The 19,178-nt window shown below is 34.8% G+C and overlaps 1 protein-coding gene across 5 annotated transcripts in view; it reads right to left on the minus strand.

Annotated features, from left to right (window-relative positions):
• The window catches only part of LOC119080423 (protein vein), a 66,832-nt gene extending 48,009 nt beyond the window's left edge, over nucleotides 1–18,823 (minus strand). For 2 of the 5 annotated variants that reach the window (XM_037188773.1, XM_037188774.1), the window contains exon 1: nucleotides 5,325–9,134. In XM_037188773.1, the coding sequence (XP_037044668.1) occupies nucleotides 5,325–6,537 (1,213 nt within the window). In that variant the 5' untranslated portion in view covers nucleotides 6,538–9,134. Of the gene's footprint in view, nucleotides 1–5,324; nucleotides 9,135–18,428 lie in introns of those variants that run through there. The other 3 variants (XM_037188772.1, XM_037188770.1, XM_037188771.1) reach the window with 3 other exon arrangements.
• Nucleotides 18,824–19,178: the final 355 nt, after the last annotated feature.

Consider the following 19,178-nt stretch of genomic DNA (forward strand, 5'->3'; position numbering starts at 1 on the left):
AAAGTCATAACATGGTAGAGATGGGACCTATTTTTGTTGAGTTGCAACTCTTGAAGTATCACCACTCTTAAAAATTGCAGAATTGCAGGAGTTGCAACTCGGTTACTTTAAACAACGGAATCATCATCGATCTTGACCAGCGGTTGATGCGTCGCAATTCTTACCGAATCGACGTTATATTCATTATTAAGATTACCGCAATAGCAAACAGGATCCCAAAACTATTCCAATGTCGACTAATAAAACCGATACCCAGAACGAACTTATTCTCTTTCAACTCGAATTAAGTTCCTTAAAAGTTTGTAATTGCACAACACCATACACACTCAAGCAATAAAAAGAAACATATATGTGTGCTATCTCTGTCGGATATCTATGTCCATTACTCAACTAGTGTTGATGCGAACACTCAGCGGGAAAGAAACGCGTGTAACCTCACAACACCAAGAGTATATATTTTATTAAGCCGCCATAGAAGCAATAGAACCGTGCAAAAGAGGTAAAGACGTCCTGAAATAGACACATCGTCTATCTTTTCATCCGAAAAACATTTATAAAAAAATAGAAGAAAAGAAAACTACCAAAACCAGTGGCGTCGGTCATTTCATTTTTTTTAGATTCAGCGTTGTACGTTTTACGCAGCCAGGCGTCAGTGTGATAATAACAGTTATACAACTTTGGAGTAACATTAATCAAATTTAGTTGTTAATCTATTTTTTTGAGTGTTGAATGCTAATGTTGTGAGTTTTATATTTCTACAACAAAACGGGCAGAACTCATTTTTTTCCATGTATATGTCATTAAGAATACTGTATAATATACATGGAATAATGGAACTGAACTACAAGTCTCTTAAACTGAAAAAAGACTATGTGATATTGTTAAACAATAAAAAATTAAATACACGCGAATCAGTAAAGCGGAAAATTTGAATAAACTGGTTATCGAAGTTTGAAGAACTAAAGTAGATTTCGTCAAAATTCAAGTATTGTTGCATCCGAAAACAGAGAATTATTTAAACTTTTCAATATAAAATTAGATACACACAAACACACACACACACACACCCATCAACATTTAAAATTAAAAATAAAAAAAATGCGAAAGTAGTCGTTCCAGTGAATCTCGAAAATCAATTCCATTATTTCCAATGGGATAACATTCGTTAGGATAAAATAAAAGAAAAACAAAAATTCGTAAAAGAAAATTTCATAAATTTCGAATTTCTATATTTTCCAACAGACAGTTTTAAAAGAAAATTTCGCATGTTTAATCTTCCTAATAATATCAAATCGAAAATAAAATCATACTGTAAACAACTCATTGGACTTTACATAATAATACAGATATATATCATTTCGACGTCATGCCGGTGATGGAAAACGAAGCCAAATTTTCTGTGCGCGAAAAAAGGTCAATAGACTGTGATTTATAATTTGCCATTAATTAGTCGTATTAAAGTGCGATGTTATACGATATTATGTAGAGAAAGTGAGACATAACATACTATAGACAATGTGGTGGAAAAGATTTTGTACATTGGCGAACATTCAGCTTAGCAAAAGTAATTTAAAGATTTTTTTTTTATTTTCAATTTTTTGAAAGAACAGAGAATGTATTTGTGTGTACAGAGTGAAAATAATAGTCTCAATGGTTTGGTCTGCATGAACTTAGGTTATCATCACAATGCGAAAATTTGTACGGCTTTCAGTCTTTCATTTCCAAAAGATATTTGAAGCTAGCATTTCGTTAACATACTTTGTAAGACGACTGAAACTCGTAAACTGTAGTGGATCATCCGTAAATTGTATAAATTCTATCTTATATCTAGAAGGGGGATTTTCCTTCAAAATATTATTGTTGTGTATGAAATGATGCAGAAAAAGTCTAAGAAAGTCTAATAAGAGTCAGTCTGATACGTACATGCCTTCCACTTCGTGATTAAGATATAGAAAGAGAGAACGAGGTGAGCCATGTTGCTAAGCCTGTGATAGGCCACATAAAGTGAAATATGACATCAATCAATATGAGAAGACTTCACATACGGTCAGCGCCAGTCATCAGTTATCAACAATGATAAAAATTTTGTTTATAATGAGCACCCAACAGCGCATTGTTATATTAGGAAAATGAATGTTATCAGACACAACCGCAAAAGTTTAACAGAATAAGTAAGAGATTTATGCAACATGTGATAAGACGATTGAAATGAAAACTTTATATCACGCTCCTTCGCAATTAGCAATCTATAAATTAGTTTTTTGGTGATCTAGTACTTCAATATTTATTTAATTGTTCTTTTTACTAATCTGCACGTTTACCTTTTGTGTACAGCGTGTATTAATTCAGATTATTTTTTGAATTATGTGGTCCGTCAATTTTGGTTTTCTTATCAAAATTAATTCATTTTTTTTCTGATACGTTCGTTGGGTATGACGTGTGAGTGATGGTGTCCAAGCAAATTATTCAATGCAAAATGTGTAAATTGAAATCCACTTTTCGAAATTTATTTCGTTGCATGAATAAAATTTCGTTCATATGGTTGTGTTACATTGACTAACTGACTGAAAAATTAATCATCCAAACTACTTAAAACGAACGAACAAAAAAGTCGACTTATCTTCCATCCATGGGTCAAAAAAGTCACAAAAACAAGATCAAACACCAAAAATTGAATGAAAAATCAATTTTTATTCACATTTCTGAACTCCGAACATTTTGACATGTTTGAGAGATGCCACACATAAAATTTCTTTTTAATTTTTTTTTTTGTTAATTATTTATAAAGTTAAATAAATTGATTAGAGGTCACGTGTGTTTATTTTTGTTTTATTTTATTTTTAGCCGTGCAGAAGAGAGAAAAAAAACGAAGAAAATTGATTTGCAATCTCTAATTGGAAACAGTTTTAAAACATCCGACCAAGGTGTCGGTTGATTGCCGATATTGACTGAAATTCAAAGCTATTTCTTGATATCTACTAATCTGAAGTATTTTTCTGATAAATGTATTACTTAATTATATTGAACTTGTAACTTCATGATCCAGGCCTTTATGTGAACATTATCTGCCGTAAAATTATTTTAATGGGTTGTAAATTAAACTCAACTTAACATTACATTGTTGCAGTTAATTTTGCGGTCAATTAAAAAACGTTACACACAGAAACCAAATCCACATGAAAAGGGAGTTACTTCTGAGTTCAAATTCAGTTTGGTAAAACGAAATTGTTTCAGTGAATGATATTCGTATACGCTTGACTGGTGACGACTTTTTGTTTTGATAATAATACCAGTGAGAATTACCGTTGAAACACGTGAAATACACGTGAAAATTTCGGATCTTTGCAAAGCTGTGGTTTGTTTTGTTTGACTTTTACGTTTACTTTATACCGCATTCGTATGTTACGTATATTGTTCCAGGGAGATTTATACCTCGTATTCTGAACCTATGGTGCCCTAGGCCTACGGGATTTCTCTACTGGTGAAGACCTCTTTCTGATATTGATGGAGTGATCGAACAACCACTAGGCAACAGGTTTTGTTAACTGACAGTGGTTAGGTAGGATTCGGGCTCTGAGTATGAAACACATCTCGGTTGGTCCAAATCACGTCAGAATTCGGCTGTAGACGCTTCAAACAAAAATTGAAAAAGTGAAAAGTGGTTGTTGGTGAATTTAAGAATAGGCTCCATTAATCTCTGCACCTATCATTTGGATAGGAAGAAGAATGGTGGATTGATTTATTTAAAGCTTGCTTTGTAAAGTGAAGCCATTTCATAGACAAAAAACTTAAATTTTGCTTTTCTTTTTGGGTTCTGAATTGGTCATCACTGCATTAGTATTGGACATAGTTTATGTTGTCGTTAGACAACAATGTATACATTCATCAGCGATGTATTTTTTTCGCTTGTATGTATAATACTTTAATGAACGTCATTTTAATTATTTCTTTCCGACGAAAAGTTCTGAGATTCTATAATTTGAAAATGGTGGGAATACGCATCAAATTTAAATTTTAAATAACTTTGCTTTGTTTCATTTCATTTTATTTTTTTATTATTATTATTTATGTGTTAGAGCATACAATGTAATTAATAATATGAATGGAATAAGAAAGAGAGCACATGAAAATGGCTTTATTTTCGAATAAAGTATCAGTAAGGTCATTTTAGCACTTTATAAGTGTAAAAGTCGTAGAAAAAGTGTAGCATAAAAAATGTTAGGAAGAAGTAAAAAAATTGAGATAATAATAACCAGTAATGATGGGACGTCGTTAACAGATTATTAAATTTATGAGGTTGCCGGTTGATAAGTATTAGAATGTATTTTCACATCTTAATGATGAGTTTAGAGTTTTAGCAATAACTTAGCTAACTTTAGAAGTAGAGTCCTAGAAGGTCATGAAAAGTATCACTACAAATAAGAATAAGAAGTACAAGATTTGGTATCCGAAACTAAGCGATACTCTAAACAACAAGTTAAAAAAGCTAGTGACTTTCTTGCCATTTCGCTCTTCCACACTATTGCTTAGACTAATCATACCTAGACAGGAAATTAGAGTTTTTCCCTACTACTAGAATGATCAAAACACATACATGTTTAAGTGAAAAACTCTACGTGTCAGATTGTCAGAACCACATTTTATCGTACGAAATACCAGCCTAGGTATGTTGAGTCTAAGTATTTCTATAAATATGTGTCCCGAAAAAAACAGAATGAATTCGATAGAGACAGTAGTAGCAAATGTATTGGCATTGAAATAAAGGACATGATTGTTTACTGTGACAGGGGTGCATAGTTGACCGACCACTAACTTACACGACAACTCGTCCCAATTTAGATAAAATGAGTTTCAAATTTTATCGCTACATACATACGTAGAGAAGACAATAAAATAACGTAACCCATAACACTGTGTGTGGACTGTGCTTCCAGCAAAAATTGTAGAAAAATATTGATGCAGTGCAATTTCTATCTAAATATTACAATAAGTAACTTCCGCCACACACTCAATGCCCAAAGGTAAAACACAAAAAATGGTACGGAATTTCGTTATGTTAAAAGATTAAGAAACAAAAAACATTCCCAGATAAGTTCTCAGTTGATAATATGTGTAGTTACACAGAAAATGGTTTGAAACATAAAGTGAAATAGTTATGGCATCGAAAGTTGTTCTAATAAATTGTAACTTGATTTAGCTAGAGATTGATTAACGCGACGATTTATTCTAAAAATTGGTTGGTTTGGAAACAGATATTCGAATGCCAATAAAAATGAATTTTAATCAAATGACAAGGCGATAAAAATTAAAAAACTCAGACTCACCATATTTGTCGCTCACTCCGTGCTTAACATCATTCACTACACGTCTGGTCTTCTTTAACGGCTGGCCCAGTATCGTAAAATTCTGCAAATCCAACTGTTCCACAAACAATATATACACTTTACCCTGTTCCAACTCGTCTCTAACATAGCCTCGTGGCCGTAACACTTCTCTATATATGTCACATTCACTCGTATTTCTATAGGAAAACTGTAACCTTAATAATAATGGCAGCTTGAAGCCCGGCTGTCTCTTATACACCTCTTTCACTTCGAATGTTACTGAAAAGTTTTTTCGTCGATCCGAACTCATCGAACGCACTTTTCCCTCGAATACTGTTGGCGCCTCAAATGCAAGCGTAGCGGGATCACGGGCTGAACAAAATCGCCGCGGACGAGTACGTGGCATTACTTGATGATGTCGCGTATCATGATGAAATGGTTGATTCGGTTGAAACTGTTGCTGGTGCCGTGACTCACGACGATTTCGTCCGGATATTGCGTTGATGTTTAATAATTTGTGTCTATTGTTGAATTTGAGTTGCATTGAATTGGGATCATTTACTCGGGTTGCATTCTCGATCGGAGTATTCAGATGATTGTTATGGACACTTTGTGCAACGGATTGTTGTGGATTGTGTGAGGCCAAACGCCTCCGATGGTTCGCTATGCGATTACGTTTTTCGACATATCGTTGCGTCCATAGTCGCTGCAGAGATTCACTGGGCTCATCAGATCTATTGTCGTTCGTTGGTGAAACGAATTGTTCGTTTCGCTTATTATTGTGCGTTAAATGTCGTTTTTTGGTGTCGCTAACTCGTTCAAAACGTTCGTGAACTGTCCTTCTCGACCTCATCACATCACTGTCATTCGGTGCTAGATAATCATCACCACCGTCATCATCATTGCGCCAGTTATTTAAATTAAAATTAAATTCTCTAAATTTATTAATTATTTGACTATTTTCATAATTTGGAACATTTGGAACTTGGCTAATTAATTGATTTGGGTACCAAATCACATCACTCGATGGATCGTTGTTGTTGTTGTTGTTGTTGCTGTTATTATCGTTGATGTTGTCAAAATATTGCTGGTTCGGTGCCAGGCGCATGGAAGCACCCAGTTGACACCCATACACCAGTAACATAATAACTGCCAACCACAGGTACATTAGAATTTTGGCCAGACTCCATTTGCGCAAAACCAGCGCATACATGGCTTACTCAAAACACCGTTATTGTGGCGAAACTATTTGTTGTGATTGGCCTGTTGTTTGTTGCCGATGTTGTCGAAATCAACAAACAGAAAATAACTAAAATCGTTGCACATTCAATTGGTTGGTTGTTTATTTTCTTTATTTTTACGAAGAAAAAAAATGTTATTCTCCGGCCCGTCGAATTTTCTTCTTCTTTTTCTATTTAGTGGTATTTGTTGTGGCTCGTCAATCGATGTATACACATGAAATTTATTTCTACATATTGTTCGTCATACAGATGATTACGTCTGATCTTCATTGTTGATCGTTGCCGATATGATTTCTTTTACTGCGGGCCCTTTCAAAAATCGATCACCAAAGAAACACTCTTCAATTTTGTGTTCCCAAACGTTTTGAGATTTGTGGGTGCGTGTATGTGTGTGTATGTGTAAACGTGTTAACGGAATATATTTTCCACTTAATTTTCCTTCTATACGGCAACTTTTTGTAATATTTCCCTATTCGTAATTTTCTTAACACTTCCCGTTAATAATAAACGGTTGCCTCCTTCTACGTTCCGTCAGTAATCCCAATATAGCTTTGTGGTTCCATGAAAGTATTAAATAACACATTTCACTTCAATTATAAATAAATTTCGAAAAAAAAACACGAAAGAGAAGAGAAAAAATTGTTGCGTTGAAAAGTGTATTTTATGTGAATTAAGTAGGTATATTATAGCCACTGTATGCGGTGTTTAGTTTTTCTTTTATTTTCGTAATTGAGGATAAACGATTTTTTACTTTAATTTTTTTACTTTAATAAGGAACTCTGTTTATAAATTTCGTTTCTTTTTTACTCTTCTTCTTCTTTACTTTTTGTTTTAACACAGTTTTGTGTTGTGTCTTGATCTTCTTTTCGATACAAAAAAAAAACAACAACCGAAAATTGAAAAAAAAAAACGAAGAAAAATTAAGTCAAAGAAAAGAGATTTTTCTCTTTTCCTTTTTATTTTATCACTCAACCGACTCGACGACTGTTGTATGTAACTCGCTGCTTTTAACACTAACTCGATGGTGTGTGATTTTTTCTACCGTATAGTAGTTTTTTTTCTTCTCTTCCTTCATATGTTGTAGTTCAGTGTTGCTCCATTCGATGTCTATTTTTAAATTTAATATTCACTACTTTTGCTTAGTGATTTATACACACGAAAGAAAGAAAAAAAAAATTCAATTTTTTTTGGAAACACTCTCTATACAACACACCAGATTGTAAAGACGACGTGTGTCTTCCAAAACCGATATAGAAACGCCGTCTACTATTTTTTTTATGTTTTATTGGGTGTCCGTTTATATTACCAACGATGTACACTGTAATTCACTAAGTAGTATAACAGATGTGTATTTTTTTTTAATAAAATAGATATTCGAGTTGTAACGAATAGTACTATAGAGTGTGATGATTGAACAAAACGAAATTGAAATTATAAATTCTCAATATGACAAACGAGAAAACGATCAATAAATCTAATCGATTCTGTTGGTGCACATCATTTTCAAATATAACAGAATTTTACGTGACGATTCTGTGGCGGTCTTTTCTTCAAAAAAAAATCTCTTTTCCTTCACTCAAAACAGATTTTTCGTTTTCAAAAAAGACTGGTTTATCACACTAATTATAGATTTCGTTTGATTTTTTTCCTTCTTTTTTATTCATCACAATTAAATAAACATTTTTCTTTCTTTGCAATCGCTTTTCCGGTCACTATAATCAATTTTGTTAGATTTTCGATCAATTTCGATTCCAATTTTTTTCATTTGTAAGGAAAAGCTTCCAAAAATTTTCGATTGTGTGTGCTGTGAGTTCTTTCTTTTTTTTGTTAAATTTTGTCTCATTAGACGAGTTGATTTTCGTTATTTTTTTATATTTTGTTAAAAGTTCACTTGAAATTACCACAAACAATACAACAAAACCATGACAGCATTTTCGATGTCGATTTCTTTCAATAATTTTTCTGATTTTCTTTAATAATTTTTTTTTAACTTCAATTTGATAGAGGTCGAGAAAGACACTAAATGGAAATAGACTGGTACGCTGCTAAACGTATTTCGAACGAGAGTGAGGAAAATTTTCTGTATACGACACCGACTGATGTGCGAGACATCACATTTAAAATACGCATACATTCGTGGATGCACTTTAAAAACAAAAAAGAAAAAAAAAACTCCGATGAAAAATAAAAGTCTTGACGTTCTGTCAGAGACGTCGTTTTTATAACAACCATCTCATAAATATAAATAGGTGTGCGTTTTAGCGTTTTAAGAGAAACGGGCTAGGGCCGCTGATTTTTTATTTTATTTTCTTGAAGAGAAAGCAATTTGATTAATTAGTTGAATGAATTTTGAGAGCAAAGTTACGAGTCTGTGATCGGATTTCCTTGGATGAAGTAAAATTTATTGGAAACATGGATTTAGGTGGAAGATTAGTTACTTCATAGCAGAGATAATGTTATGGTTAAGTTTATGGATCTGTTTACGATTTCACAAGATTCTTTAATCCGGTGTGACAACTGACAACAAGGACAAATAAAATTTGACCAGAAAAATCTTGATGATTCCGATTGGATTCATAACACCCATTGTAACTATAATTTATATTTACTTTGGGGATTTCTGTACAAAATATGATTCACCGAATCGATGTCGCTCTGTTCGACATTTAAAGTTTAAAAAAAATCGGTAATCCTTGAATCGTGCAACGACGACAAAGAGCTAATGTATTGTCTACACCCGAACGATCGATGATAATTCTATCAGCATTTTATAATATAAAACAATTTTTTTTGACGACTCAACTAAATCGACCGAATGTCTATCAATTTCATCTAAATTAAATAATCGCCATGGTTCTGTGTGTGCGTCTGCGCACTGCAGACATCATCATTTGAAATAAGCCATATAGTATATAGTATACAGATATAGATATCAGACAGTCATATGTTTTAAAATGTAGTCTAATTTATCATAGCACAATATATCAACAAAATTGAGGAAATAATTAATTTTGGCGATCGACGGCAAAATCAAATTGAACACCCATGTAAATTCGATGGAGAATAAATGAATAGCCAACGTAATGTCTCGAAATAAAATTGAATCTTCAATTGTTATAATCAATATCCATCGGATAATAATTCGTTTTTTTTTGTAAATCAAGAGTTGAACCGTGAAAATTTTGTGGACTGTGATTCAACGTCAAGTTTCAAACAATTCATTTGTGTCGGAAAAACTGCAAAACAATTTAATTAACGAGCAGGAAAAATGCCGAACTTTATGGCTATGTCAAGCTATTTTCGTACAAACAGATAAATGAATGAACTTACTGTTGTGTGTTACTTATACTCTACATTAGATTTGTATTGCATGATGGTTCAGTCTGATCACTTGCAAGTATATTTATATATATTTACATTTGTGAAACAGTGGAACAACACATATATGTATGTATACTGACGGTTTTTTTTTTTTGTTATGTACTTTGAGATTAAATAAATTCTCTATTTTCGATCTTACTTTAAGTAGGTATATGGGAGTAAATCATAATGTGTTATATAATAACAAGAAAATGCATTTTACATTCAACACACAGACTTCTGACTATTTAATGTGTATCTCTATACCCGACGATATATTTTGAGTGCTCACTTTTGAATGCAAATTTAATTTTAACATAAAATTCATTTGTGTGTGATTCATTCGCATTATTATTATTAAAATAATTTCGCTGAGAGACGATGAAAAATTTCGAAAGCGCTTACAAGAAAATGATGCCCAAGGATTTCCTACGAAATATCATTTTTTTACGGGTTGAGAGAAATTTCTGCTTTTGCTGATGACGAACAGAATTCTGGCAAAAGCCGATCTAACCGTTTTTTGGAACAAAATTTTTGGTGGTAATGTGGGATTTATTTAGCACACTTAGTGTTTACCGTGTGAATTTATTTTTTAATTAATTGAACATTACTTTTAAGAAGAGGTAAAGTTTCTCAGAAATTTTCTTATCAAAATAATTACTATTTAGAGATGGATGATCTTTCTAGTATTGGTATTCTAAACGTTTATTGGCAATCCGATGAACATGCGATTATGAAGCGAAAAATAGCAGTAAAAGAGTCTTCAAACATTATTGCCGACGGATCAGGTTACAGTGCTAGACTAATAAAAAACTGCAACAGAAACCTGAATAGAATACATGTATGTCATAAACGGTTTTGCCAGTGAAGCATGCGTGCACGTAATTTATGTTGAAATACCAGTTGAAACATGTTCTGATCGGTCCTTTAAACAATCTTACGAACTTAGTTTTTCAGAATCTACTACTTCAGAGTGCCTTCCTTACAGTTTTCTTTTAAGTTGTATTGTTTGTTCTTGAGATAAGGTTCTTAGGATAAAGTGGCTGAGACACAGGGTTTCAGAACCTTGACATCTAGTAGGTATATGCATCGGTTGTGTGGCCGTAACTGGAAAGAGACGTTGGACACTGTCATCGCGAATACGCTATAACGACCCGATATGATCTGAATTTACAAGAAAAAATTGTCGGCGTTCCACATCTAGGCTACATTGTCTAATTGACAAAAAGTTGCTAATTTCCACCCACCACAAGAATAAAATTCAGCAATTCTGGACTCATTGACAGAATTTTTTCGTTTATTAACTAGGCCCCACCTTTTGGGTGGGTCAGGTCCCTTGACTGGCTATTTTTTTTCTATAATTCCAGCCTTAGTTTTCTAACCATTTTTAAATGAGGTGGTGTTTTTGAGATCACAAAATTAAAGTCACATGAAAAGGTGATGTCTCTTTTATTCAGAAAACAGCAGTCATCACATGCTTCATTTTACTCATATTTATTTAATTTCCTGAAGAAACAAAAAGAGCTATGAGTTGAAGGTCCAGCGAGCGATGTCTCACTCCTAAGTTGAGTCTCCTATATAGTCTACTAAAAGCGCTGAACAGGTGGCGCATTTCTTGCTTACCTCTTGAAAAAAAAACTCATGTGAATTACGGCTCTGGCAAAATTCACACTCGTGCAAACACTTTAGGAACGAAAAATTTCTTTTAAGAACGCGATTTCACGCAAAAATTGTCGTATATGGCAGTTTACCAGTCCAATAAAGTCCAATGTTCGAATTTAACCACATGAATTACGATACTGGTCGAAAACACTTAATATTTTCAAATCTGCGATTTTCGAGGGGGCTGGTTAGTTGGATAGGGTGGCATCTGACCGTATATGAACGGAAGGGAGGAGCCCGGGTCATATGCCAGGTGTGTAACTGTTCAACTAACAAGTGCTCTTTTTACGCCCAAATCGTAGTCCCCGGGTACTGATTTGTTATCAAATTTGCTAAACTTAAGAGTGCTACCTGAAAGCTTGCCTACGAGCTGGATGGGAAATCGTGGAAGGCAGAGTGGGTTGAGCGAGGGGCTAACGACCTCTCCTCGGAAAAAAAGTCTAGTTCAAGAAACACTACAACAGCCTCGGATAACAACGGAATTACGAAGACGACCCACGCAACGTTCAAAGGATCATGATCTTCATTTAGCGACATGGAATTTACGAACTCTCTATGCTCGTGGAGCGCTACAAAATACAACGGCCGATCTAATTAAATACAGAATTCACGTTGCAGCAGTGCAAGAAACAAGATGGTTGGACAGCGGCATACACACGCTACCCAATCATTCGTTCTATTTTAGCGGCTCAAACAATAGCGCACATGAATTTGGTACAGGTTTCTTTGTGGACAGGAAGGTGGATCACACGGTTATCGGTTGTGTGCCCATTAGCAAGTATATGTGCACGCTTAGGCTCAAGACCAAGACATACAAAATTACGATGGTAAATGTACACGCCCCAACGGAAGAACAGGAGGACGATATCAAGGAAGCCTTTTATGACCAGTTGGAGAGCATAATTAACGGTATCCCGTCATCTGACGTCAAGATCATTTTAGGTGATTTCAACGCGCAGATTGGAAAAGAAGATTATTACAGAGAGATTGTATGCATACATAGTTTACACTCTCTATGTAACGATAACGGCACCAGGGCGGTAAATTTTGCGACATCATACGGTATGACCATAAGAAGCACTCAATTCCAGAGGAAAGACATCCACAAAATTACCTGGAATTCGAATGATGGAATTACCAAAAACCAAATTGACCATGTGATGATCGAGGAAAAGTACAGGAACAGCATCTATGATGTCAGGAGCTTTAGGGGAACGTTGCATGATTCAGATCATGCGCTTGTTAAAATAAAATTGAGATGCAAGTTGCCAAGGTGTAATAACAGAATAGTGAATGCACGCCCCAAGTTCAACATAGATGGTCTCAAAGAAGGTGATATGAAGACCCGTTTCCAAGCAGCAGTAGAAAGCCAGCTGACTGATGAACCGCATCCGTTCGACCTTAACGAGATGACCCAAAAAACCAATGAAGTCATTTGCAATGCAGCTACCGACGTCCTTGGAAGAGCATCATCTCGAAGAAGGGAGGGGTGGTTCGACGACGAATGTGCGAATGCAGTTTTGAAGAAAAAGGAATTAAGGCTGAGGGTGCTGAGTAGAAATTCTAGAGCAAACAGCGCCGCTTACAAGCTAGAGAATGTCCGAACGTACAGGCTACTGAGGCGAAAGAAACGGGAACACCTTATCAAAGAAATCGAAACTTTGGAAGCGCACAACAGGAATGGTGATGTTCGTGAGTTCTTCAGGTCGGTGAAAAAGAGTCGAAACGGTTTCAAACCGACTTCTACGAAAATTCAGGATGAAAATGGGGAATTATTGAGCGATAACTTAACAATATTGAATCGGTGGACGGAGTACTTCAAGAACCTGTTGAATCGGCCCCAATTAGTTCAGCAAACACATTGTTCATATCAGCGTGCGGAACCTGATATCGAAGAACCCTCTTTTGAGGAAATGGTAACGGCGATGAATTCCCTCAAGGACTCTAAAGCTCCGGGTGAGGACAACATACCAATCGAATTGATCAAAGCAGCCGGAGAACCTTTATGGAGGAGGCTTTATCAAATAGTGCTAGTGGTATGGAATGAGGAGGTCATGCCGGAACAATGGAAGACAGGAGTTATGATACCGATACACAAAAAGGGGAGTAAGCTGATTTGTCACAATTTCCGAGGCATTTGCCTCCTGAACTCGGCGTATAAAATCTTCGCGACGATCCTTTTCAATCGTCTTGCGGTTTACGCGGAAGAAATAATTGGCGAGTACCAGGGCGGATTTCGAGAAGGAAGATCGACCATTGACCAAATATTCACCATAAAACAGATAATGGAGAAAGCATACGAATTTAATATCACGATTCATCAACTCTTTGTGGATTTTAAACAGGCGTATGATTCGCTAGACAGAAATGCTTTCTTCTATATCTTGGAGGAGTTCGGGATACCAATGAAACTAATAAGACTTGCAAAGGCGACATTGACGGACACGAAGTGCAGGATATTGATTCAGAACATGCTATCTGACCCCTTCTCCATCGATACCGGATTCAAACAGGGAGACCGCTTATCTACTCTTTTCTTCAACTTGGCATTAGAAAAAGTAGCTAGAGCACTGTCGATTAACTGGAATGGAACAATTTTTACCACATCCAAACAATTGACGGCTTTTGCGGATGACACGGACCTCTTGGGTAGAGGCACTATCAAGGTGAAAGAGAGTCTGGTGGAAATGGACGAGGCGGCAAAGAAAGTTGGATTGGTGATTAACGAAGACAAAACCAAATACCTCGTACTAGATAGGAGTCAGGGATCCAGAATTGGACAAAACATGACCATGAATGAGTACAATTTTGAGGTTGTTCAATCTTTCAAATATCTTGGTTCCACTGTCAACGTTGCTAACGATCTGGATGAAGAACTGAAAACTCGAACGGTGCAAGCTAGTAGGTGTTTTTATGCATTGAAACACCTCTTCAGAAGCAATCTACTAAACATTACCACGAAGTATCGGCTATACAAAACTCTGGTTAGGAGTGTTGCCACTTATGCCTGCGAAACCTGGACTTTAACAGTAAATCAAGAAAACAGGCTGAGGTGTTTCGAAAGAAAAATTCAACGCTCTATCTGTGGACCAGTCAAAGTGGACGATACGTGGCGAATCAGAACAAATAGCGAGCTCATGGAAATTTTTGGTGCCGAAAATATTGTTAGCGTCATCAAAGCTGCACGACTAAGATGGGCGGGTCATGTGATCCGCATGAACGATGATAGAGTGGCAAAGAAAGTTTTTGTGAGCCAATTTGACGGCACTAGGCCCAGAGGCCGCCCAAAGAAAAGGTGGATTGACTGCGTGGAAGAGGACCTACGTGAGCTGAGTATTCGCAATTGGAAAGTTGTTGCCGAGGATCGTCAAAGATGGCGAAATGCTGTTGTGGAGTCAGCCAAAACCCGCTTGGGTTAAAAATGGCTGTTAAGTAAGTAAGTAAGTAAGATTTTCGAAGCCTCTGAGAATTACTCGAGTTATCGTTTTATCAAGCAAGCAAGATTGTTCTAGACTTCTAGATTGTTCGACCAGAAATCCAGATTCACTTACTCGTCGAATAAATTTTTTTTTCTGGAAATCCGTCGCAAAAATGTCGCGGTAACAAGTTGTGTTTACAATTATACTCCAACCTCACTACTCCAATATTATCCATCTACGAACTTAAAATCGGGTAAAAATTACTTAAGTTATCACGATAACAAGGAAAAGCGTCTGAGTATAATTTGGCGTATTTCCTGCCTACCTCTTGAAAAAATATAACTCGTGTGAATTACGGCCCTCGCTTCGCTCTGGCCACAAAGTTCACACTCGTTCAAACATTTTAGGAACGAAAACAATTCTTTTAAGAATACGGATTTCACGCAAAAATTGTCGTATATCCCAGATTACTAGTCCAATTAAATTCCAATGTTCGAGTTTAACCACATGAATTACGCTACTGGTCGAAATTGATTTTTGAAGCCTCTGAGAATTACTCTATCGGTTTCTCAAGCAAGCAAAAACTCTTTTGGGAAGTACTTCTTAATTGTTAGACCAGAAATCCAGAATTTCACAACTCGTCAAATAAGAAATTTTTCTGGAAATCCGTTGCAAAAATGTCGTGGTAAACAAGTTATGTTTACAATTACTCCAAACTCACTACTCCAATATCATTCTCTGTCAATTATAAAACAAAAAATTTGAAAATCGGGTAAAAATTACTCAAGTTATCGCGCGGTAACAAGAGAAAGCGTCTGTGTAGAATTTCTCCCATCTCGTTGTTCGAACATTATCCATCTGCAAACTCAGCCTCAAGATTTTCAATCTTCGTCGATTAAGACAAAATCTTTGAAAATCGGATAAGAATTATGGAAGTTATCGCGGTAACAAGTAAAAAAATCTCTTGAGAATTACTCCCATCTCATTACTCCAATATTGCCCATCTACGAACTTAACCTCATGATTTTCATTCTCCGTCGATTAAAACCAAAATTTTGCAAATCGGTAAAGAATTACTCGAGCTATCGAGTCCACAAGGAAAAGCGTCTGTGTAGAATTTCTCCCATCTTGTTGTTCTAACATTATCCATCTGCAAACTCAACCTCAAGAATTTCAATCTTCGTCGAATAACACAAAAAATTTTCAAAATCTGATAAGAATTAGGGAAGTTATCGCGGTAACAAGGAATAAAATTCTCTTGAGAATTACTCCCATCTCATTATCCCAATATTGCCCATCTACGAACTTAACCTCATGATTTTCATTCTCCGTCGATTAAAACCAAAATTTTGCAAATCGGTAAAGAATTACTCGAGTTATCGAGTCCACAAGTGTACGGACGTTTTCTGTATTTAACGTTTTTTGCCAATATAGAACATTTTCAAAATATCAAAGTGAACTTAGCGTTACGGACATTTAAGGGTATTTTCTTTCATAAGACCCTGACTTTCAGTCAAGGGAATTACGTGTGAAAAGTACTAAGCATATGGTTTACTTATAACGACCTATGTACAACTGGAGTATTTCAACGTTCACATGTTAGCTATTCGCAATACAGCCGTATCAATTTATTGACCTACAGCAATAAAACTCTCAAGATATAGTGACGCGATGATTAATAGAAAGGATAACATTTTTTGCGAGAACAACATCATAATAATTCCCACACAAACGTTATTCGTTATCGCTTACACAGCCACAATGAACATTTTTCTTTCTCCTCAACAAAGGCAATGTATGTTAATAATAATCGATGGAAGGTGATGCGTACCGAAAATAAATTTTGGAACGATTTGAGTGGACAGTAGTCAAAAAGATAATGAATAAAATTTACTTTCTGATAAAGTCACCGCACCGGGTACCTATTCACCATTTTTCTATTTTTAGTGTAATGCACAAGGATGAAAATCGAAATGAATACCTTTGGTGGTGAGGCATAATATTGAAATATTTTTGACCGGATATTGTCGGCAGAAAGTAACGAACCCTTGAGCATACGGTCTGCCATAGACTTCAATGTTATGGCTGTGTTAGGATATAGTTATAAGTGGTTTAAGCTAAAATTGTTACTGAGGATGAACGGAAGATAAACCAAATGAAATTTTCAATTGCAATAAATGCAAGACACTTCCTCTCTCCAGTTAGGTAATAAGAAACAGTTCGGTTTCGTATCAATCGATACAATTATCTTTAAAGTAATGGATTAAGTCAGACAATTACCAGTCAATAACAAGCAGCCTTATTCTAGGCCCTATGAATCCAGTAGGGATATTACCAAATCATTTAGTTCGATATATGGATAGGAAAGGCTCAAAACATTTTTTGTATCCGTAAGACAAAAAAGAAGCCAAAGACACAAAGTCAACAAATTGTGACATTATTTCAATTGAAATTTACAAAACAATCTACGGATGTAATTTACGATCGTATACACGTTTAAAGAGAAGTGGTTTATAAGTCTACAACATCAATTTCTTTAAACGATAGATTCGCACCCAACTACAATTGAAGAAAGAAAAACCATATATATGACGACAATTCAATATGAAAAAAGAAGCTCACCAACATAATTGTATATGTGCGATCGGTTGCTATTACATTTTTACAATTAAATCAAAACGTTGAGATCTCATTTTAAAATTAAAAAGTTTTGCATGCAAATTTCAAAAATCACCCGACGAAATATGCAGATGTATCTGATCGTAATTTATATTAAATTTAATTCTGCCAAAGATAATTTTCTTGAAATTACACGTATATGAAGCGAAACGCTAAATCTAAAATGAAATTATGTCAGGACATATTCGATGCTACTGAACTAACAAATTGATCGTAATCGATTATTTACGCACCGGGTGTATTACATATATAATAAAATAGGATGCGTCTTGCATATAGTTTATATACTTAACTCCTTCCTATTTATTGTTTTCTTGGGTTCGTCCACATGTCGACCAGAAAAAATATAGAAGAAACAAAAAAATAACGAAAAAAGCGAATTATTTTCCTTCCAAATTTCATAAACACAATCGGAAATTTCAGTCTTAACAAGCACTATTTAACAGAGATAAATTTCAAGTGGGTGTATTTCATCTCCATTCGATTTTAAACCAATTTTTTTTTGTTTCAAATTTTTATCGCCACGCAAAAAAAATATAATTAATTGATTAAGTATTTAAAAAGTCGTTTTAGTTATTTGTTGATAATTCTCTCGGAATAATCACAAATAAAAATAAAACAACAACCGTTCCAATGTGCACAAAATTTATATTTATTTATTTTCGGCTTTGAATCTCGCACAACGTTTGTTTAATTTTTTTTTTTCTTTCTTTCGTTTATACATTTTATATTTTTGTGTCTACCGATGCAATTAAGAAAATTGAGTAGAAATCATTAAAATACCATCGATGTCACAAATTTGTCAATACTTTGTTTCACTTACAATTAAAAAAAAATATATTAAAAAAACTGAAATTGAACAATTATCCATTCGGGTCTATAACAACTAAATCATCATACACAGAGAATAATTTTTTTTGTTTTAAATCCAACGACAATAAAAATCGGTTTACATTTAAATTATTTTTTTTTATCTGCTATATGAGAAAGAGTTTTTTTTTCTTTCAAATAAATAAATTTGTATTATTTATGCTATTTATTTTGTTATTTTTTTATTATTATTTTGAAATTACGATATATAAAAAAAACCGTGCGACCAGTTTCGCTGCCGACTAAAGACTAACTCAATGTAGTACAGTGGATACCGAAAAAAAAAATGTGTGTATGCTTTGCGACTTGCCGAGTTTCGTTTTGTTTAGCTCTATATTTTTCAGTATTTTATGTACATTTTATACATTTTTGTTGTATGGCAATAGGTAGGTATGTTTTAATCGTACATATGGATTGTGTGTGCATGCACAGTAGCTTTGCTCTTCTTCTTTGGTGTTTTATTTTTCTGTTACCCATTTTGCCTTCTTCCGAATTTCCTAAACCTAACAACAGCACACACCAGTCACATATCGGCAAAGAGGCGATGAGAATGAGAGTAGACATAGTTGAAAAATAGAGTGATGTGTGGTTTCGATTCAGTGGCACGAATATATGCGTACGTA

This window comes from Bradysia coprophila, unplaced genomic scaffold, assembly GCF_014529535.1.
Source record: "Bradysia coprophila strain Holo2 unplaced genomic scaffold, BU_Bcop_v1 contig_350, whole genome shotgun sequence".
NCBI classification, from domain to species: Eukaryota; Metazoa; Arthropoda; class Insecta; order Diptera; family Sciaridae; genus Bradysia; species Bradysia coprophila.